Source organism: Primulina huaijiensis, chromosome 3 (assembly GCF_012295235.1).
Source record: "Primulina huaijiensis isolate GDHJ02 chromosome 3, ASM1229523v2, whole genome shotgun sequence".
Taxonomy (NCBI): Eukaryota; Viridiplantae; Streptophyta; class Magnoliopsida; order Lamiales; family Gesneriaceae; genus Primulina; species Primulina huaijiensis.
In genome coordinates, this window is record NC_133308.1 from 4003922 (window position 1) to 4027744 (window position 23823).

Sequence of the window (23823 nt, forward strand, 5' to 3'; positions counted from 1 at the left end):
AATAATTTATTTATCATTGTAACGTAATAATAATGTGATCGTTATTCGGAATCAGAAAATGATGTACTTTGACTTTTTTATTAAATTGTATAAACAATTCTTTCAATATTTTTAGTAGATAAACATGTTAAATATATTAAAATTAAATAGTAAAATTTAATGATGAATATGAATGTATTAATTCAACTTTCAATTTGGGTTTCGTGATTTTTTCAATTTTTCAGATTTTTCTTTTATTTTAAAATATAAATTTTCAAATAAATGAAAAATAATTTTTTCCTCTACTACTTATGTAGAATATCAAGTACTATATATTCTACTCAAATGTCTTATAAATTTATATGATATGGTAAAAAGTTATGTGCATAAAATTATTGTTGGGTACAATAATTGATCATGTTGGATAGAGTAATTGAAATATTGTGCTTGAACTGTTGTACTATTTAAAATATTTGATTTGCATTGTTGCCATAATCTATAGGTTTTGATAAAACAATAAACGCTTGAGCCTACAATTGGTATCAGAACCAAGATCACGACTTTGATTTTCATTGATTGCAATTGGTGCAATTATTAGGAGATAGATTTTTTGGTACAATAATTGTCCACTATGGGTAGGCGCTTGAGCTGTTGTATGATTTAAAGATTTGACTTGCATAGTTATCATCAGTTATAGCTTTTAGTAAAGACACAAACGCTCGATCCTATATTATTCGATTGTAAAGCTAGAAGAAAAATGTTGCATCAACTTTTAGTTTTGAATTGATCCCTTACATGTTACTCGATTTTTAAATTTAGAAGCATTCTACAGTTTTCAAATATTATTATATATTGAATTATAATTTATACCTTTCAAATTGGATAAATATACAATAAAACTCATGTAAATATTATTAGCAAAATATTTAAAAGAAATATTGGATTTGTCGATAATCAAAATAAGAAATAAACAAATTTTGATCTCTGAGTGAGAAGTAAGATATTAATTAAATAAAGTTATAATTGCTACAATGAAATAATGCACCTACATGCATTTATTACTGTATTTTGCAACTAAAATGTCAAAAAAAATTTCCACGTATTATTTTTATATCATATTTAAAATAATTATGAATCCTAATTTTTATTATTTTGAGTTGGCCTTAATTATGAAAAATCATTGTGAATAAATTGAATTTGAAAATTCTTATATCTATGTATATCACATATTAATATATCAACTTAAGTCCATGTAATAAAAAACTACAAAATGAACTTATTCATCTTCAATGTACACAAATTATATGGTAAATATATATGGCAATTAAGACAATGAATTAGAATATGTGCTCACATATAACAAAATATATAGACAAAAAAACAATAAATAAAAATATTTTTCTAGATATAAATATTTTTTTATAACTTTTTCCAGTGAGTTGGAGAAGATAAAAGAGAAAAAATATTAACTCTTTTGGGTTACACAAAAAAATAGAAATAGAAGAAGTGTTTGTCATACAATGAATTCAGTTTCCAAATTAAATGTATATTATAAAGCTATATTTACCGTTCAAACTTTATAAAATGCAATGAATTTTNTGTATATGTTGATGATTTAAACATCATTGGAACGAATAATGAAATTCATGAAGTTGTGTCATACTTGAAGGAAGAATTTGAAATGAAGGATCTTGGAAAAACCAAGTATTGTCTGGGTTTACAAATTGAACAAAAAGAATGTGGAATATTTGTTCACCAGAAAAATTATACAGAAAAGATCCTTAAACGTTTTAATATGGATAAATCAAATCATTTAAGTACTCCAATGGTTGTTAGATCATTAAACATAGAAAAGGATCCATTTCGTCCATGTGAAGATGATGAAGATATTCTTGGTCCAGAAGTACCATATTTAAGTGCTATCGGTGCCCTTATGTATCTTACAAATTGTACAAGGCCTGATATATCTTTTGCCGTAAATTTATTGGCAAGATTTAACACATATCCAACAAAGAGACACTGTAACGGAATTAAACATATATTCCGTTATCTACAAGGAACGACAGACTTGAGACTTTTGTATTCAAAAGATGCTAATCCAAGTATAATTGGTTATGCCGATGCTGGATACTTATCTGATCCACACAAGGCACGTTCCCAAACTGTATATGTATTTATTCGTGGAGGCACTGCAATTTCTTGGCGTTCACAGAAACAAACGCTCGTAACAACTTCATCAAATCATGCCGAGATTATTGCACTACATGAAGCAAGCCGTGAATGTGTGTAGTTAAAATCAATGACCCAACATATCCAAATCTCATGCGGATTATCATTCGACGAGAAACCTGTGATACTATATGAAGATAATGCTGCATGTGTTGCTCAAATGAAAGAATGATACATAAAAAGCGACAGAACTAAATATATTCCTCCTAAGTTCTTCGCATTCACCAAGGAGCTTGAGAAAAATAAATGTATTGATGTTCGTTACATTCAATCAAGTGAAAACTCATCAGATCTCTTCACAAAGGCACTTCCTACGACAATATTCAGAAAACATATATATAATATTGGGATGCGCAATCTACGAAATCTGTGAAGAATTGTTCGTGTCAACATGAGGGAGAGTTTACGTGACTGCACTCTTTTTCCCTTACTATGGTTTTTATCCCAATGGGTTTTTCCTAGTAAGGTTTTTAACGAGGCAATATAAACACACGTAATGAAGACAATCATTATGATCATCATCACAAGGGGGAGTGTTGAAAAATAATATTTAAAATGTGTGTATTGAATATTTGAATGTTGAATATTTGAATGTTGAAAATTAGGTAAAATTAGGTGTTGAATATTGAAATTTATGTGTGATGATTAAGGTAATGATGTAATTTATTTTTGGATTATTTGTAAAATTTTTCTATAAATAGATCTCTCATTTGTGAAGAAAATCACAATTGAGTTGAGAGAAAAATATTATAAAGTGTGTAGTGTGATAATTTTGAGAGTTTGAGATTTTTACTTTTTACCGTAAATTTTTACTTTTTCACAACAATATATACATATTTACATATTTGATATTTGTTTTTAAACACAGCAAACATTTTAAAAATATAATTTACTTATTTACTACAAATATAAATTTAATTTAATTTTATTATAATTACTATTTATTTGAATATATTCTAATAGTATAGAATACATGTTGTTACGAATAAATCATTAGGTTATTTTCAATTCATCACTCCAGTTTGCAATAAATATATTATAATCAAAATATTCTAATCGTATAGAATACGTGTTGTTACGAATAAATCATTAGGTTATTTTCAACTGATCACTCCAGTTTGCAATAAATATAATTTTTAAAATAATATGATTTCTGTATCAAACACAAAATACAAATCCATCTAATAGTATCATTTTTTTTTACCGTGAGTGAACCAACCATCATTTCTAACTTCATCATAAGAGTTAGAGAGAAATTGTTAAAGTTTATATATATAACTTTGAAAACCTTAATCCAATCGATATAAAGCTCTTAACAATCTGGTTCGTAAATATATTGATAAACAAAATCGAACTTATAATCATCGATCAAACACTTATATCTTTAATTAATAATTTAATTTTATTGAAAGAAACATTCTTATATAATTCTTTATTATTTAATTTATATCATATTTTATAAAACCTAATTATCACGTGGCAACACGTGTGATGCTAGTTATAGAAGGGTATGATTTGAAACTCAGTAAAAAAAATGGAATATTTTATTTTTTAATTTTGATCAATTATTTTTTACGAAAATAACAACTTTAATTATATTTTAAATATACATTTGAAAAGATCATTTTAAAAAAATAAAAAATAAAAAAATTGAATTTAGTTATTAAACCAATTTTCTCAAAAACAAATGTGCGACTGTCGCTATTTCCATCAAGAATTCTATCATGTCCATCTTCTTCTACTCTAAAAAAGGAACAAAAGCCGATGTGAAGATAAGAGAGAGAGCTCGTTGGCTGACAATCCATGGCCGCCGCACTTCTTCAAGTTCCTTCTCAGTTGTTTACTAGCCATGCTCACTCTTCCACGATTTTACCCAAAAATGGGAAGCCCAATAGATTGAGCTACTCCAAGTCTGGCTTGACGAGGTTCAGTGTAAGAGCAGTGCAGGAGAAAACCGAGGAAATCAAGGCTCCGTCTTCTCCGGAAGAAATTACGAAGAAGTACGGGCTTGAAGCTGGTCTTTGGAAGGTAGCCCACTTATTTTTTTCTTGTTGTATGTGTCGATTTATCAGTGTTTTGTTTGTTAATTATGCTTGGTAGGAGCTCAACTCCATTGATAAAAGATTGTTTGGCGGCAAGTGGGTTCTGGATGTCATCTGTCTTACGAGTTTCTTCTTTGAGCAGTGGAGAACATTCATCTGTCGTGGCAAAGATGTCTGTGTTTTACATACCTAATCATGTGTTAAATTTCTACTGAAATATGCAGATATTCTCTGCAAAAGAAGATGGAAATGAACAAAACAAAGAAAACAATTCAAAGGGAAATCAAGCTAAAGAACTCCTGGCAAAATATGGAGCAGCATATTTAGCATATTTTGCCACTTCAATTACCCTTTCCTTGATATCCTTTGGCCTCTTTTGTACTTTAATCAGCGCTGGAGTTGATGTGTCAGCATTGCTACAGAAGGTACAGCTTCCCTGTGAACAAACTTCATGTTTTGTAGGATGCAGCATTCATGTCTGGTAGCTATTGCAGGTTGGAATTTCAATTAACGAAACGGGGGAGAAAGTTGGGACTTTTGCGTTGGCCTATGCGGCCCATAAGGCTGTTTCCCCCATCATATTTCCTCCCACGGTAGCTCTTACACCCATTGTTGCTAGTTGGATTAGAAAGAAAGTTGATCCAGAGAAATGATCACGTGATGTCGCGATTTGGTTGGACAATTATTTTGTGCTGATGTGTTATGTATTAACTTCAGTACCTTGTCCATAACTTAGAATACAGAAAAATACACTTGTTACAATCTTACTGAATTCATTTCGTATACTTTTCGACGAATAAAAATTGTTTCAACTTCATAAACAGATCACAAGCTGAATTCTGATGATGAAAGCCGGTCTTGTACTGGTGTCTTGCTTGAAAATTACGAAAAAGACTAAAAAAATCTTCAGGACACTGTAGCCATGAATTAAACAGCACACAGACAATAATTTATTATTGACGGTTGTACAGTTATGTTTCCAAACAGAAACCAAGTATGTTAGAACCCCATCGCTTTTCTTCGTTCACTGGAACATTTACATTCTTAGAAGTGCTGCAAAATAATCTTGAACACCTAACCTTATCCTCACTTTCAACTGTAATGGCACTCTTTTGGCTTCCATGCTACTCTCTTCTTTTTGAACAAATAGGAAGATAAAATAAAAAAATTCGAGAGGAATATTCATTATTGCCCCATAGCCAAGCTTGCACTCGAAGCACCATATTCTCTCTGGTTGTCTGCATTGCTCCTCTGCTCCTTATTCCTTCCCCCCGCATGCTGTGTGACCAACTGTTTCCTTTCTCGCTTTTGCCTTAACAGCTTGGCCCTTCTTTTGTAAACCTTGTGGACGGGGCATCTTTCACGTGCTACCGGAGTCACCTCTGCTGTTTCAGAATTTGGATTCACTTCTGCCATACTTCTCGTAACAGATTCACTTTTTAGACATTGCAGTCACACTGGGCTCTGTGGTTTGGGGTTGTGTTGTATTGGTACTAGTCATGGTATTGTCTTCATGTATTATGTTCAAGCTATCCCTGTCACTATTGGCTATCAGTTTGGAAACAAAAGGCACCGCGGTATTAACTGGAGTTTGAGCTTGTGATGCATTGATATTAGCCAAACAAAAGGCACCGTGGTATTAACTGGAGGAGTTTGAGCTTGTGATGCATTGATATTACCCATGGCACTGCCTTCATGTGTCATTTCCATGCAATCCCATCCCATCTCATCTCGGGTAGTGCGTTGGGTACAGAAGCCATGGCAGTATTAATTAGCGGTTTTGTTTGTGCTTGTGATGCATTGATACGAGCTGTGACATTATCTTCATGTATCATTTCCAAGCTATCCCAGCAAATATCGACTATCGTGTTGGGTACGGCAGGCATTGCGGTATCAATTGGTGGCTGAGGTTGGGCTTGTGCTTGTGCTGTACCGATACTAGGCGTGACATTTTTATTATGTATCATTTCCATGCTACCCCAACAGATGTCAGCTATTGTACGTGTTGGGTATAAAAGGCATTGCATTATTTATTGGTGGTGGAGTTTGCGGTTGTGGCGTACTGATACCAGCTATGGATTGTCTCTCTCTATCATTTCCAAGTTATACCTGTCAGTACCAGCTATCTTGTTCAATACAGATGGCTTTGCATTACTAATTGGTGGCAGATCTGGTCTTGTAGTGTACTGGTAGTAGCGGTGGTATAGTCATAATGCATTGATTCCCAGCAGCACCCAGCTATCGCATCGGATTTGGAACATATCAACGTTGCACTCTGTGGAGGTTGGGCAGGTGGTGTGCTGAAATCCAGCAAGGTATTGAGTCATATATCATTCATGAAGTCGAAGTCACGTTCATCTGTGGCAGGTACATAGTCATGGAGCCAAATAACACATTTACAATAGCATGTTATGAAGAAATTGGAAGAAAAGGAAATTTAGGACACGTTTCCTCCACAAGTCTTGGATGGCTTCGATATTTGCATCCCTCCCTATCTGGAGCTGGCATGTAACCATCAGCATTCTGCAAATCATAAAGTGAGAGTTTCGTAAATATTGAGGGAACATAAAAATCCGCATCTTCTAAAGCATTATTCGACCATTCTTGCTCGTGACTCACATCATCTGTCCTTATGTTGAAGAGTTCGGTCGGCAGTCCGCAGTCCCGTTGAGGACTTGCATCTGCTTCACCAGTTCTTTCTCTAATCTCCTCCGTCAGTGGGGATGCCGAAGCATTCTCATTTACTCTAGATTGGTTGAGCCTCGCCATCTGCATTCGTAGTCTCTAGATTTTCCTCGTATGGGCTAATTTGAACAGTTCACACAAAATGTACGGCTACCAAAAATACCCGCTTTAGAAAGTACATTAGATTGCCAAATATCCAAGGAACTAGGTAGTATACCTGATCCGTGTACCTTAAAACTAGTTCGAAATACAAGTTACTAGCTGCACAGAGAAAGATGACATGTATCAGTACGTCTCGAGGAGCTTTAATGACCATAAGAGTTTCATTCTGTAGCAGAAAATGCCCGTGGTTTCAAAATTTGTCACCTATCAAATTAAGCAAGTCAATTGGCACATTGGTACCTGGAAGCAAGGTAAGTTTATGATGTCTTCTCGAGTAACATGAAGCCGACTGGTCGATGAAATTTTTGGTATCTGGATGAAATCAAGTCGATTTATTTCTCTTTGATAGTTTTCATCTTCATGCAGGTTCGTTAACCTTTCCTCCATTTCTCTGGAACAAGAAAACTTATTACAAGAATAACATGCTCCAAAAACCTCGTCAACTTGTAGGTGCATTGAGTTCTGACCTTATACTCTCGTCTAGTGTGCTTTCTTCGATTTTCAGGGTTCGTATTTCTTCCTGAAAAGCAAAAGTAAATGTATGAAAGAAATCGCATGAACATGTGTAGGACTGAATGCATGTAATCATCTAAAAACAATACCTGAATTCGGTGTGTGAGCATATGCAAGGAAACATGCATGTAAAAATGAGAATGATCAAATCCCAAATATAATGGTGTACGAATGTAACAGTTCAATATAATTCACAGCAATTCTCAAGATTGCACTCCATCACATTTCAACAATCACAAATACCGAATTGTCCATATAAGCTTCACTTGACGATGCGTAATTCATAAAATTCAAGACGACACAAACCAAGAAACCAAGCAGAACTAATTAATTAATCACTTTTCTTCCTACGACCATGCTTGCACCAAACACAAACAATAGTTCAGAAGAACTAAAGACTTATAACATGAGGGTGGCAGCGGTCACGGCCAGTTTCTCCTTGTACTCGTACCGGATGCTTCCTTGACATAAAAGAAGAATGTTTTCTTGAAGTCTTCTGATGCGAGTCTTGCTGTTGCTCCATGATTTAGTCTTTTCTTGAAACCGGCAATCATGAAAGAAGCAAAAACACATCTAGGGGTTTCTTTATTTAATTTTTCTTTATCTGAATCTTGGTTCAGAAAGGTTTTTTATGTTTCTTCTTGGTGTTGGTGGGAGATGGAAAATGGAATTTAAATTGAATGGGAGGAAGATGGATGAGGGGATGAAGAGAGGAAGTGGAAGTTGATCAAAGGAAATGAGGGAATGTGTAAGTGTTTGCCATTAATTATTAGTAGGATCGTTATAATTTCAAATTTTAATTATATTTATTTATTTGTCTTCAAATTGGTAAAATTTAGCATTATCTTTTAAAATTGTCAGATGGATTTACAAATTTGAATTTGTAAGAAACATTGAAGGTGGGTTAGATACAAAAGAAAAGAGAGTAATGTTAATTTACTGCATGCCTGCATTCATCAACTTCAAGCATGCACTGATTTAGCTAATCAGATATATGCTATCATGAGACGTCAATTTTGCGATCCATAAAAAGATATTACTTTTTACTATTCATTTCACCGATATAAACAAGAGACGTATCATTTTTAATTTTTGTCTCAATTCTTACACAAATCAATATGTTATAGGATGAAAATCTACATGATAGAAAACCATTTCGATCCCGAGTTATATAATTTTTTTTTTCTATTAAATCCGACCCGATCTAACACATAAAAAATAAAATATTATTATGCTTTTTTTTTCCCCATTAAATCCGACTCGATCTGAGGCATCAAAAAAATAAAATATTTTTATGCGCTCTACAGGTCAAGTGCGACTTGAGAATATTTTGGTTATTTGATTGATAAAGATGACACCCCTCTTTCCCATTTGTTGATCTTAATTTCTAACATAAACCCTGGCTGCCCACATTTCTCGTACCAGGTGCGTTCTCTCTTCTAAATTCTATTAAAGTTAGCCTCAATTTCTTAGGCTTTGTTAATCGTTTCCTATTTTTCTTTTTGTGGCATACGTCACTCTAGTGCGAATTTTCGGCTTTTTTGGGTGTGGATTGTAACTTGATGATGAATTAGAGGAAATTGAACCGAAATTGAATGTTTAGATATGTAATTTGGAAGAAATAATGGATCAGAACTCGTATGGGACCAATTTAATGGGTTTTCGGTTGAAATTTCTAATTTTTGTAAGAAAATTTTTGAGAGGTCTGTCTCTGAAAGCAACCTTTGTCAAGCCTCTGCTCATTGTTCAACTACGAATGATTCTGATTTGGTTAAACAGTCAGAAGGCTGCCTTTAGTTGAGTATTTGGTTGTTAATTCGGAATTTTTTAAAAAAGAAGTTTTAAGATTTTTTCTAATAAGCAAACGGTGAAATTGTATTGTTTGGCATTTGTTATTAATCTTCAATCTTTTGAACATTTGTCTTTTTACATTGAACGATGCTGAAAAGAACAAAGGAGAATTGCTTATATTTAATTCTGAATGCATTACACCTTTTAAATACCCCACAGTGGGACTCTATCCCAAGAATTAAGGAACTACTTAATATCAGAATATTATTCTTCCTGATTTAAAAGATTATGCTATCTCATCAAATCAAACTAAATATTACAAAATATATATTAGATATAATTTACACTCCTCCTCAAGCTTGTCCGTAAATGTTGAAGAGACCAAACTTGCCTACAAAAAGCTCGTGTGTTTGCTCCGAAAGTCCTTTTGTGAGGATATCCGCGAGTTGATGAGTGGTAGGAACATATTCAATGCTGATATTTTTCCATCCGCCTTTCCCTTTATAAAATGTCGATCCACTTCAGCGTGTTTAGTTCGATCATAATGCACAAGGTCGTGGGCTATGCAAATTGCGGATGATTATCGCAATATAGTTGCATTGGACTTTCACACTTGATTTTTAATTACCGGATCACTCTTTTTATCCGGATAAGTTCATACAATCTTTTTGCCGAAGCCATGTATTCTGCTTCTGCACTATTTCTTGTGACCACGTGCTTTTTTTTACTTTCCCTAGACGATGGTACAATACTATCATGTTAATTTTCAATTAGCGATAGAGTATGCCCAGTCTGCATCGGTGAATCCTATAACTCGTCGATCATCATTCTTTGTGAATAAAAGACCTCTCCCGGAAATTGGTTTCAAGTTTCTCAATATTCTATATGCTGCATTCAAATGACCTTGACAAGGAGCGTGCATGAATTAGCTTACAAGGCTCACTGCGAAGGCAATGTCTTGGCGAGTATGGGAGAGGTAGATGAGTTTCCCAACAAGACACTAATATCTTTCGGTTTCCACTGGCGTACCTTCCAACATTTTTTCTTTATTCCCTTTGTCAACTAGCGTCTTACTCGGTTTGCAACCCAAAACTCATGTTTCTTCTAGTAGATCTAGAGTGTACTTCCTTTGAGAAACAGAGATACTTTTTTTGCTTCTAGCAATTTCCATACCTAGAAAGTATTTCAGTGCTCCAAAGTCTTTTATTTCAAACTCATTTGCCATTATAAGTTTAATATCCTGCATTTCTTGATTGTCATCTCCTATGTCATCGACATATACTATGATGAGAGTATTTTTCCTTTCTCAGAATGTTTAACAAACAGTGTGTCGTCTGCTTGTCCCGATACATATCCAAACCTCTTTATGGCCTTGGAGAATCTATCAAACCAAGCACGTGGAGACTGCTTTAGTCCATACAGAGATTTTTTTGAGTTTGCAAACAACCTGTCTTTCCAAAGTTTCTTCAAAACCCCGAGGTTGACTCATGTAAACTTCTTCCTCGAGTTTTCCATTGAAAAATGCATTTTTTTATATCAAGTCGGTGTAGGGGCTTGTCAAGATTAGCTGCTAATGACAAAATAGTACCGACTGTATTGAGTTAGCAACCGGAGCAAACGTTTCGGTGTAATCAATCTCATATGTCTGAGTGAATCCTCTCGGCACCAACCGTGCATTGTACCTTTCAGTTGATCCATCTGCTTTATATTTGATTGGGAACACCCACTTACACCCACTGCATTAATTTCTTGTCGAAGCTCCACCAATTTCCACATATCATTTTTTTTAAGACCCTAATTTCTTCAAGAACGATTGTTCTCCATTCAGGTGCATCAAGGGCTTCTTGAATAGTCCTGGGGATCATGACACTAGACAACTTTGAATTAAAAGCACGAAATGAGGAAGACAAAAGTGAATATGAGACAATCAGATATGTAATGTTGAGTGTAGGACCTCACACCTTTTATTATGGCTATAGCCTATAGGTACGTTGAGATCAAGAACTGTACCTGTATTTGGATCTACCATTGGGTCAGATTCTAAGTTGTGCTCTGGAGTTGCAATGTCCTTTTTACTTTGAGTTTTGTTTCGTCGCGAGTAGACTTGTAATTCTGGCTTGGAAGTTGGTTCTTCCCTTGGTTGGTTCTTGTATTGAGGAAAGATCGAATTGAACCATAAGAGAGGTAGTCGGATTTGGATTAGGAATATTTTCACCAAGAAGAGGTGGGAATTTCCGACAAGCTTTATCAGATTTCTCCCCCTGAAACGAAGTTGGAGAAAAATATGGCATGTCCTCAAAAAATGTTACATCACGATAAACTAAGTTTTCTTTGTTTATGGACAGTAACAATGGTAGCCTTTTTGAGTGGGAGAGTAGCCAACAAAGACAATTTTGACGGCTCGATGATCAAGTTTGCCACGATTTTGGTAATGAACATGGACGAAGACTGTGCACCCAAACGTTTTTAATGAAAGATGAGACGTAGAAACGTGTTGGAATTGAGTAGCAAGAAGTGACAGTGGTGTGACAAAGTTTAATGGCCAACTGGGTAAACGGTTTTTTAGAAAAACAGCTGTGAGAATGGCATCCCCCATAGGTATTCAGGAACATGCATAGCAAACATGAGAGCACAGGCAACCTCTAACAAGTGACGATTTTTCGTTCAGAAATTCCATTTTTTGTGGTGTATGCACAAGAACTCTGCTGTATGATCCCATGTTCCTTAACATAACTGCCCAGAATGATTTTCAACGCATTTCCGCACTCCACACTTCTGAAAAGGCATCTTCAGGTGAGGGAAAGAGATTGCGCGCCACCATACGCCCTCGCACATCATCCAGATTGTTATTAAGGCCTGATGGGAAATCAAAAACTTTTTCTTTTTCAACATTGGCTTGTAGTTTCACAGTCAGTCAGCCCATGTGGTGGAGGTCTCAAGCAATAGATCTAGTTCCTGCCATATATCCTGAAGATCAAAGAAACACCAAGTCACAAAATTTGACCCTCGTTTCATTTCCTTGAGCTTTGAACGAAGCTCAAAAATTTGGGAAGCATTCCCGAGATCGGAATACATCTGTTGCGCCTCATCACAGACTTCTTTGGCTGTCTTAAACCACAAATAGCGATGACTGATATTGGGCTCCATGGAATTGATTAGCCAGGCGAGAACCATTGAATTCTCGGCCAACCAGGTCTTGCAGATGGGATCAGTCTGGCTTGGGGACTTCAATTCACCAGTAAGATACCCTAATTTGCCACGATCACATATCACAATTTGACTGATTATGTCCACTTTTTCCTTTAAGCCGATGAGAGGTAATTTGTGGGGCAGGCAAGTTGTTTCCGGAAAGATAAACAATTTGCTCAGAATTTTTTACGATCAGCTCTTCACTAGAGGATTTTGAAGACATCGAAGACTCGGTGGACATTTTTTAAAGAATTGTAAGCGACAAGGAAGAGAAAATTTAAGCGGTGAAATGGAACAGAACACGGGCTCATGATACCATGCAGAAAAGAACTAAGGAGAATTTCTTGTATTTATATCTGAATTGCATCACACCTTTTAGATAAACACCAGTGGGAAGTCTATTCCAAGAATTAATGAACTACAGAATATAAGAATATTATAATTCCTAATTTAAAAGATTAGGCTATCTTATCAAATCGGACTAAATATTAAAAATTATATATTTGATATTAATCTACAAACGATTTGTTTTATGGCTACATATTAAAGTTGCTGTACCACTTCCACTTTTCAGTCATTTTGGGAAGGGATTTGCAATCAAGTTTGCAAAATGTGATGTATCTAATCTCTCAGAATTGGATAGGTTTTGAATCTTCGTGGGGACAGGTGCCTAATAGTTTTTTCTGCTTTCACATTTTTTGCCATGGCTGCCAGTAATGAAATGACGGAGCCCCATGTTTCTTCCTCGGCCTCAATTCTGTAGCTTTGGCCGAGGTGGGACTATGCCTTCACCAGAAGATGTTACCTGGCTGATTTTTTATTATATAATCTGGATCATTTTTAAGTCCAAATCCGCTCTGTCAGTAGAGTTTTGCTCTAGCACCATGACCTGGCAATCTGTGAAAAATCAGGCAATCAGGAGCAACGACTGCCACCACAACCAGTACAATGTCGTTTTTTGTAATCGAATGAGGAAATATTTCCACAAATTCTTTTTTCCTGTATCAAGTTCCCGTAACCAAGTCTTGATATAGTACATAATTTAGTATCACCATCAGGGTTGATTATCAGCACGTGCCTTTCGTCTTAGGGTTAGGATTGATATTGATATTCATAATTAATGAATCTATTTTGTAGAATTCTTGATATAATTGCTAGCTAAGTTTTTCCGTAAAATTTGAGCCATTTTTGTAGATTCAGTTGGCTTTCAATGTATGTATATGGCTGATTTGTAAATGATTATACTAGGTTAAATATCAAGTTTGGAGATTTGAAAAGGAAAGTGTCGAAGCGGGGAAAAAATGAAAAAGTATGGGTTGCAACTTAGGGTTCCAACTCAGCAGAAAAAACAACCCCCAAAACCGCCAATTTCTACACTGCCTGGTTTTGAAGACGACGACGATAATGTTGAAAGAGAAATTCTGCGCCAAGCCAGCAAAAACAAGTCTCTCAAAGACGTAACGCCTATGCATATGCATGAAAATAATATGGCTTAATCTTTAATTTTTTGTTAGCAGAATTGCAGATGTAATGAGCTTTTTCTTTTCATTTCTATGAAAGGCTGAAGAACAGCATAAGAAGGCTCTTGAAGAAGATCCTTTGGCATTTGATTATGATGGAGTATATGATAAGATGAAGGAGAAACAAGTCCGTCCCAGAGAGCAGGATCGACAAGATAGAAAGGTGTGTTTCTTTTTTAATTAGCAAATGAAGAATTCATATTTTGGTGTGATACTTCAATGAGAATGTGAGAGGGTGATTGGTTGTTCTCTTACAAGTTTTTATTCCTCCAAGTAAACTCGATGCCCTTTTTGTCTCTCTATGGACTCATCATTAGACATCTAAAGTATTTTTAAAAGTAACTGTATATGTTACATAAAGACAGAAGTATGTCAAAAGTATAAGGATCTGAAGTGCGAGCTCACATTCTTGATATCAATCAGGTCAAGGATCTGAGTTTGTAGGTTATTTGTTTGTCAGAAGAGGAACTTGATGTTTAAATCCAGTATTCCAAGTCAATACTCAAGCCTTTTTCTGTTTGGATTTGCAGCCCAAGTATATTCAAGCACTAATGGATAAGGCCAAACAACGAGAAAGAGAACATGAGATAATCTATGAGAGAAAACTTGCTAAAGAAAGAGGTAAAGACGAACACCTCTATGTAGACAAGGATAAGTTTGTTACTGGTGCGTACAAAAAGAAACTAGCTGAGCAAGCTAAATGGATGGATGAGGAGCGGCTCCGTGAAATGAGAGAGGAGAAGGAAGACGTAAGTTGAACTTGCTTTTTCTGCTTTGTGGATCTTTGTTCAACTAACTTATCATTTCTGATTGACTTCTCTAGTTTGGGACTTAAGTTTGATAGAAGCACTGATGTGAAGTTTTTTTCTTCCATCACCTTCTATTTTCTTGTTTTTTTTCCCGAGTGAAATCGATTGTATTTGTGTATGCAGTGATGTTTGATGCGTTTACATTATTAGGTTACCAAGAAGACGGACCTCAGTGACTTCTACTTCAACCTAGCAAAAAATGTTGCATTTGGTGCTGGAGAGGCTGATTCGCAGAAGCTTAAGAAACAGCCTGAAGAGGTGGGTGTTCTATCTCCAGAAGAAGTCTACCCCCCGGATACTCATTCGAATCCAGAATCATCAAGCTTGGTGACGAGGCATCAAGATGAGACTGTAGAGAATCTTTCTCCAGATCAAAAGCTTGAACGAACCTTTGTGAAAACTGTTTCTGATGCTTCCATGCAAGATGAAGTTGTTGACAAGGCATCAGCTAGTGGTGACCAGCTGAAACCGGATCATCATAAAAGAAGCGAGGATTCACTTACTGCGGCTAAGCAACGGTATTTAGCACGAAAGAAATCCAAGGTTCAACAATATTAATGGAACATTTAAAGTCCAAGAGGCATACATTGTGGCCCAAGTTTAATAATTCTATTGACTAATAGAATGTTGGGCTTCGATAACAGCGACCATCGTACTCAGAGTCGTCGTCTAACATCTCTTTTTAGTTTGTTCCTCAGTTGGCTTCACAACTTTCTTAGTCTTGGTGAACTTTTGGATTATTTCTTGCCTTGCTCTTCGGAATTGTGCTTGTAAAGTTCTAGTTCTCATCATCTGGTTTAATGCCAAAGTTTCCGAGTTTTCTTGGGGGAAAAAATACATTTTTAATCCTCATTCTTTTTTACCAAAACAATTTTAGTCCCTAATCATTTCAACTCAACACTTTTAGTCCCTAAACTTTTAAAGATGTAACAAAATTAATCATCATCGTTAATTTTATGGTTAAACATAACGGTATGTCTAATTTGTGACAGAACAATTAGAGACTAAAATCATGGTGAAGATAAAGATGGTAAATAATCACATATCTATTATATTAATATATATTATTATAATTTTATATATATAAACAAAATTTAATAATAATTGTTTTAATAAATTATTAACTCGATAAAAATCAAATAAAAAGATCAAAATTATATAAATTTGTAGTTAGAAACTTATATAATAAATTATTTTATAAATATAGAAATTATAAATTATGAATTATTTTCTATCAAAATAATTGCATAAATAATAATTTTGTTAGTTGATATATTAAATTTTATCGGCTTTTTATAAATATAAATTTAATTTTGTTTAAATATTAATTTGAGAGTATTAAAATTTTCAAATTTATTAAAATTAAGAAATGTTAGGATTTTATTGTTTTTAAATCAAGTAATCAAGCTAATTTTTTTAATAAAATATTAGTTTTTTTTTCTCGTGTTTTATGATTGTTTGATATAAAATAAAAATTGAAACTTTCAGTATTACAGTTTTTTTTTTTTTTTGCCGTAAGCATTATTTTATTTTTTGAAATTTATTATCAACATTTTTTATTTATATACATATTTATATAGACTACATATTTATATTTGTTATCTTAACAAAAATAAAATTATATCTATTTTGGTTTATCACTTCTAAACAAAAGTAAATAATTAAATAGATTTATATCGATCCAGTTGGTTAGTATAAAAAATTTTGACTATATTGTTATTTTTATTTTATTCAAGAAACTATTGAATTTTTATTTATATATAATAAAAATATAACAAAATAAGTATATTCATATGATAAATTTGTGATTATTTACCGTATTGATTTTTTCATAATATTTAGTTACTAAGTTTGAATTTTTTATATCAACATTTTAATATATATCATAAATTATTCCATACAATTAATTAACTATAAAATAAATTGTGAGAACTAATTGTTTTTTTCCCGAAGTTTTAGAAAACTTCAAAATTAATTGACGACTGATTTATTTTTTTTAAAAAAATTGAGAACTAAAAGTGTCGCGTTAAAATGTTAATAGGTGTTTTTGCTATTGTAAGATAGTACGGAACTAAGTGTATTTTCCCCAGTTTTCTTGCATTCCATCCTGTCTTGTATTCCACGTTAAAATCTGCTGGAAAACACGTCCTTCGTTGCAAAAATAGACTTTACAGAGTTGAGCATTCCCAAAAGTTTGGTGGCTACAATGTTCTTGATACACAAAAAAATTCAAAGAGACGGTACCATTTCCACCAGCGATTCAACTACGACATATAGGAAGTTTCAGGGAGTTGCTCGCTTCTTCCATGACCATGGCCATAACTGATACTATATGTCGAAGACCCCTGACCATAACCTCTCTGCCCACTGCTCCACGGTGTGACACTCTGCTGAGGTCTGTCTATTGATGAAGATGTATCCAAACCTTGCCATTCTTCATTTCTACCAAATCCTAATTTTGATCTTCCATTATTAATATTGTGCGTTGCACGATTTGTAACAGATGAGTAATGGCCCCTTGTTCTGGAACCCCATGTATTTGATCTTGAACTGACTGAGGCTCTTGGAGCATGTTGAGTTGTTGGAGTAAGTTCACCAATTACTCTCCTGGGAGCCTGTTCGGAGAAATTGCTGCATCCTTCAACAGGAAGGGTGGTGGTGGTTGTTTTACCTCTGCCTATGAATCCTGAACCAGCCCATTTGATTATAGCATTAGGGACGTTAGGGACATGGGAGGTTCTTGGACGTGATCCCGAGTTGCTTTCTTGTTTTCCAGACCTTGATTGATACTGAAACCTGAATATATATTTTTTATCTTCATGGTTTCATGAAACAATGCTGAGGGAGAACTACTACAAAATAGTTCTAAGAATTCCGCTGAATGGACATACATACCTGTTGAAATTACTAGCATTACTGCCTCGTTCTTCATGCCAAAGTTTAGTTTCGGGAATATCAATTTTATCCACAATCTACAAGTAGAAACGAACATATTTTCAGTAAATAAACCAACAATGAATGCCTAAACTCGAATTTCTTCGACCTTTTCTGGGATATTGACACCTTCCAAAAGCCGAGGAACGTGTTGTAAACCTTGATGACTCTCATAAAGCACACATCTAACCGTAAAATTTTGAGGGTATAAGCCAACGAGAAGATAAAAGTGCATAGACAAAGTTTTACAATTTCTGTTAGCTTACACGACATCTTTAAAGAGGTCAACACCATTATCTTCATCTGCCGAAGCAGAACGCACGGTCCCGTCAATTCCCACCCTGATAAATTCCAAAGTTAAAACACAACGAACACAACAATTTCAAGAAGTTAATATCACTGCCTTTACTTTTTCATATAAAAATACGTTGGTTCAAAGTTCGTTGATTAATAGACCTTACTCGGCAATGTCAATGTTTATTGAAGTATCAGTCTCACTGTCACGATTTCTGGCACATGAAATGATTTTATTCCCTAGTTTCCCTGAGGATGCGAGAAACAACAAATCCAGACTCTGCAAGTTCCTCATTTTCTCATGATCCTGCACGTCATTAACATCATATGGAGCCGTTTCAGTTAAAAAAAAAATTATGGTGTCAGTTTAAAAACAAGTGCTCTACAGAACACAAATCACACCTTCAGCTCATTTTCAACTTTCTTTGACTCAATTAGAAGCCGTTTTTCATCTATAAATGGAAGCTTCACTACACCCTAGCTCAAGGAGGTAAAAGAAATAAGAACATTACTGAAGGATGTAAAAAGCTAATACTTTGATAACATATTCAAGGGAAGGTGGGGAAACCTGCCACAAGTATCGCTTCCCATCTACATCTGTCTCGAATTCTAATCAAGCAATTAATTGAAATCGTGAAAGTCAGCATCATTTTTCACAACCCTACAGTTTATTTCAAGAATATAGCATAAACAAGACTTGCCTGTGGGGTAGAAGTCGATTATCAACGAATCCTCATTTATCATGAGTCTCTGGTATGCCTCAGGAAGTGCATGAGCACTGTAAAATGTACTTCTAATCTTTAGATGACCATTTCAGAAACCAAAAATCCATCCATAAGCAAGAGATATGAGATGAATACACTAAATTTACCTCTGTGGAGGGAAGACACCCATTAGCTGATCAAAAGGTTTAAAGGGCGAACCTTTCATAAATTTAGCTCGTGTTTGCGTGAGACCTTTGAAATCCGATGCTAGGGGACCATAATGATACGGATAAAACCTGTCACGGTTCAATAACTCAAGGGATTCATCTCACAAGGAAAAATGTACAATGTGACATACCAGGTCCATGAAGGCACCCCAGAAAAATAGTATAAGAGGACCCAACAAAGTCCCTCCCCGTATTTAGTAACCTGAAAAATGAAGAAAATATCAAACATGATAAAATAAAACAATGCCGTGTAAACCTTGGTGAAGAGAAGTGAGCTTAATCAAATTGTTTGCTTGTTAATTTGTTCATAAAGATGGTAACTCTTATACATGGAATGAGGCTTTTTTAGTACTTAATATAAGAGGAAAAATACAACGGCCAACTATTTGAGAATCTTTGGGATTTCAACACACCACATTTTTTCTCAGGGCTTCAACCTCTTCAGGGTTTTCAACACTGAATTTCTCTTTATAGTATCTTTCCTTCCAGCCAGCTGTGCCAAATTTCACCTGTGCAAATAGGCATAAAGAAGGATATGTTTTGTTTAACAATTTCTAGATGAAGAATGATACGAAGTACAAGTAAAATCCAATTTTGGAATATATACAGTTACAGACTTTATCTGTGCCAAAACAGCCATCTTTGAACAAATCCGACTGGCTACGCATGTAATCTTTGATCTTCTGCTTCAGCTCTTTTGTATTTTTCAAAATCTGAAAGGCAATTGAAGTAGCCGCAGAATTCATATCATCTATCAGAAATAAATTGATATAATCAAATTGACCGTGATCAACTGAGGAAACACTTGGTACTAATTGCAAATGATAAAAGCTTTATGTACAAAATTACTCACTGCCTAGGATGGATGTCCTGGAAGCAGAAGTCAAAATATCTCAAAATTATCAAGTGAAAAGTTGTTTTAGTCATACCTGATCATCTGATACGTTTACACTTGATGGTAATTCTTGTTCTTTCTGGTATTTCTTGTCATAATCATTCTTATAAATTATATTTTTCTCAATCTTATTGGCATTGGTCATCTCTAACAGGATCCTCCTCAATTTCTTGTCTCGAATCTGAGCCCTTTTCTCAAATATTTTATCCTCCTTTTCTCCGACAGTAATCAAGAACCTCTCTACTCTTTTTAACTTTATATAGCGAGCATGTCTGTCCTTCACCTGTTTCAAGGACCATGGTAAGAAAATTCAATATGGCAGCATCAATATTTCTCAAAAGCAGAAAATTGAAGGAGTTCTGAGCAATTTACCTGTTGCATATCAACTAAATAACCTCCTAAGTTCTTGAACTCATTTTTATAAACATGCATCAACAAATTTATTGCACCCTTTGGCAGCATCAGAAAATGTTCCCAATTCCCATCATCTTTAAGTAAAAAATTCAGTGAACATTGCTTGGAAACAGAAAATGAATTAGAACCTCGTGGATTTCCAACGATGGCATATGAGGAAGAAAATCATTGCCAGCAAAACAACAAATCAAGATGAAATCGTCAATGATCCTCTCAAAATCATAGGAAAGCTTCTCAGGAAGACTAGTGATTTCCAAATCCAGAGCCAGATATTCTCTCAGTATCCAGACATGGAGAAACTTCATCAATTTCAGAATAACGTCAGCATATGAATAAACATAAATTATTGGTAAACAGCATTGTACCTGGTAAGGCTTTTTCTTCAAACTTTTATCAATTGAATTAATTGGTTCCTTTTGTGACGCCAATTCATGTGAGTCGCTAAAGCTTGTTCGCTGAAATGGATCCTATTCCAAGACAAATACACCCGAGCATGACTTAATTTCATATAATTTCCATCATAGCGAATATATTAAAGGAGATTCTAACATGACTGAAAGCAAACATTCATATTAGTACCCTCTTAAACCAGCCACGTGACTTCAAGATACAAATCTCAGCTTCATTTTCACTATTCTCTGCGGCTGATCGTAGATCCTGTTAAACAAAGAGCGAGGTTACAAAAAAGATTAGTAAGTTTTCCAACATAAATCTCAACTACCCACCCTCCTCAAAACTATATTTTAATAACATCCAACACAAGAATAAGAGGTTCGATTAGAATAAAAATCTTCAAATTAAGGGAAGACAGTGTCATTGAACCAAAACCTCTCTGATAATAGAAAAATGGATTTCATGTGTTGTCAAGGCGAGCATAATGAGGTCCGCATCCTGCAGCAAGATGTCAAAGTTGGATTTAATGACAGGAGGGAAGTTTCAAGTAAAAACGAAGCAATTTTTAAAATTGATCATTCTGACTTCAATGATTTGAGGTCATACCAATCCATATAGGCAGTGCCTAATATTTGGATCATATGCTGGAGCCGACCGCTGAGCTCGTATATATGACATTATCTTATGTTCTCCTTCGCCAGGAACACTGGCATCTGACAAAATCACCTGCAAATTAAGATAAATATTGTACACAGTGTCATGTATATATGTTGTGTAAAAGGTTAGTTTTATCAGCATATTTCCATGCATGGATAACCTTGATCCTTCTCCAGGCTACACTGTCACTAATCCGCAGCCTGATGTAGTTTCTAAGTTTCCTCGCCAATGTGTACATGAATTCCGTCCCTGGTGTGATGACATTCGAATCAGTGACTTGGGATTCTTTCTTGGGTAATAAAACTTTCCCTTCCATTTCAAACTCTTTCCTAAACTTATCATCCACTTCCTCCTAGAGAATACACAGAGAGATAACAAATAAAAATTCAATGACAGTAATTCACAACCACAACCAGTGGTGGAGCCAGGAATCTGGTGTTACCTGGGCTGAATTTTAAACTCTAATATCTTTTAATATTTTAAATTGATCTACCCGGGCTAATATCAAATTTATCCAAAATTATACATGAATTTACATATAAATTTTTTTTAAAAAATTTGGACCAGTAAAAGGACATGTACCTCCGCCCCTGACCACAACAAAAGACAAAATATAAAGAGGTGAATGTCTAACGGCCATTTGGAGATCTTTTGCAGCCCGAAATCGCCTGCTTCTCTGCTGATTCATTTTCGCTCGTGGGGCGACACCATCTGAGTTGAGTTTATCGAAATGTTCATTTTACATAATAATGTGCTAAACAATCGATCCAACTCTTGCAAAATTTCAAGGTGGAAACGTCGTACCAATGGCTAGGTACAAGAGCTTCCGAGGCCGGACTATGTTAAAAAGTCGATCAATGTAGTCGTATATATTGCTGAAGACCTCGTCGAATGTCGTCGGAGGGAAAAGCTGAACAAGCATAAAACCTTCGACTTTCAGAAAGCCGACCGACATAATCATACGTACCAGTGCAGAATAAATCAACTAAAAATAAGGTAAAATTTAAAGAGATGAATACATAAGAACGCACAACCACATCACATGCAGATCCTTCTTTACCAAAGGAAACCCTTTACATTAACGAGAAGAAGATGATTACTAAACACCAGAAAAACTCAAAAAACACACGTATATAGAAAACGGCATTTCAAGAATATTTGTATGCAAACAGACGTAAGCACAGAGCGATATACATGCAAAAAGATAAAAGGAAGGTGAAGAGACGTTATCATCGGGATGGAAACACGGATGAATGATCCCGTTCATGTCAAGATATAGATTATCGAACTCCAGCTGGTTCGGGTTCTGCGAACTGCTGTCTACTTTATCTCCTCTTTCTTCTATGGCGTCGACAACTATTTGAGGGTATTTTTCAACCAGCCACCTGTAAAACGAAGGCACACCCATTCTTCTTCTTCCTCAGTTTTCGAACTTACGCTGTAAGCTTGTGTGACTTATCAACTTCCAGTGTGTGCGTGTATAAAAGCTTCGAGGTTCAAGTTCCGAACATATAGAAATGATGACTGACGAGGCACAGTGAGCAAAGTTAATTCATTTACCGGGAAATTGGCATTCGGTTCCAACCGTCGATTTTTTTTGTTTTCAATCTTTGGATATTTTGTTAGTACCACATTTATACATAAAATGTATCACATTTCCACTACCATATTTTGTATGACATAGTACCACAATTTTGTGGGTAGGGAGTGAACCCAAAAAAATATTTTGATTGGGTATTTTTCACCAACTTCCTCATTCATTTACGCATCCGGATAAATTTGTAAAATTTTATTTATTAAAAAAAAAGTTGATAAGAAAATACATAAATAAATAAATGACAGCTAGAATAGAACTTTGAGAATCGGTATGTTCGACCCTACCGGTTCGGGCAGTATCTGAACAAACTCATTGATCGTCATTTGTATACTAATCACCAACTCATTTGTTTAATTGAGCATGTGTGAACCCACGTGAGAAAATCCTAAACCCAACCATGATTGACATTTTTTCTGGTGATAATTTGTTTGGTTTTGGGATTTTGGAACGTCAATTTTCACATTAAAGAAAGGGTAAAAATTCTCTCGATCTTTCGAATCACGCCCCGTTCGAAATTCCATTCATTTTTTGGTTTCGAGATTTCGGGTGCTCAGTTTTCACAGCGAAGAAATGATTACTCATTTGAGAGAGAAAATATTTCCTCTCTATTTCAAATCGCTCCCCCCCACCCCGCCACTCGTTCGAGATTCTGGTATTTTTTGGTTTTTAAAGCTTCTCCAATCGAGCTCTAAATTAATGTAAAAAGTAAGATGATGTATATAGTTTGTTCCTTCTCTAACCCAACGCTATGTTTGATGTCAAGATTGAGATTTGATACAGTGCTGTAGC

At 34.9% G+C, this 23823-nt stretch overlaps 3 protein-coding genes across 4 annotated transcripts; 2 read left to right on the forward strand and 1 right to left on the reverse strand.

The window, feature by feature from the left end:
• The first annotated feature begins 3910 nt into the window (after positions 1-3910).
• LOC140973178 (uncharacterized) lies at positions 3911-5065 on the forward strand. The gene is made up of 3 exons (XM_073435784.1): positions 3911-4236; positions 4475-4675; positions 4745-5065. Exons 1-3 carry the CDS (start codon positions 4012-4014, stop codon positions 4901-4903), a joined length of 585 nt encoding a protein of 194 aa, XP_073291885.1. The 5' UTR covers positions 3911-4011; the 3' UTR covers positions 4904-5065.
• A 3853-nt stretch (positions 5066-8918) lies between these two features.
• LOC140973179 (uncharacterized) lies at positions 8919-15739 on the forward strand. 2 transcript variants are annotated; one of them, XM_073435785.1, is made up of 5 exons: positions 8919-9035; positions 13839-14047; positions 14151-14273; positions 14641-14859; positions 15070-15739. In XM_073435785.1, the coding sequence occupies exons 2-5, from the start codon at positions 13892-13894 to the stop codon at positions 15475-15477; spliced, it is 906 nt and encodes a 301-aa protein (XP_073291886.1). In that variant the 5' UTR covers positions 8919-9035; positions 13839-13891; the 3' UTR covers positions 15478-15739. The 2 variants fall into 2 exon arrangements, with proteins under 2 accessions (XP_073291886.1, XP_073291887.1); XM_073435786.1 differs by lacking the exon at positions 8919-9035 and adding an exon at positions 11492-12639.
• A 1275-nt stretch (positions 15740-17014) lies between these two features.
• On the reverse strand, positions 17015-22877 carry LOC140971985 (5'-3' exoribonuclease 3-like). The gene is made up of 22 exons (XM_073434458.1): positions 22663-22877; positions 22242-22347; positions 22072-22148; positions 21598-21789; positions 21387-21506; positions 21216-21278; positions 20967-21044; positions 20516-20854; positions 20346-20423; positions 20008-20256; positions 19696-19791; positions 19492-19587; positions 19210-19280; positions 19019-19147; positions 18849-18925; positions 18716-18756; positions 18550-18624; positions 18315-18454; positions 18120-18194; positions 17963-18038; positions 17815-17891; positions 17015-17715 (listed from the first exon to the last, which is right to left on the reverse strand). The coding sequence occupies exons 1-22, from the start codon at positions 22843-22845 to the stop codon at positions 17184-17186; spliced, it is 2970 nt and encodes a 989-aa protein (XP_073290559.1). The 5' UTR covers positions 22846-22877; the 3' UTR covers positions 17015-17183.
• Between the last annotated feature and the right edge of the window lie 946 nt (positions 22878-23823).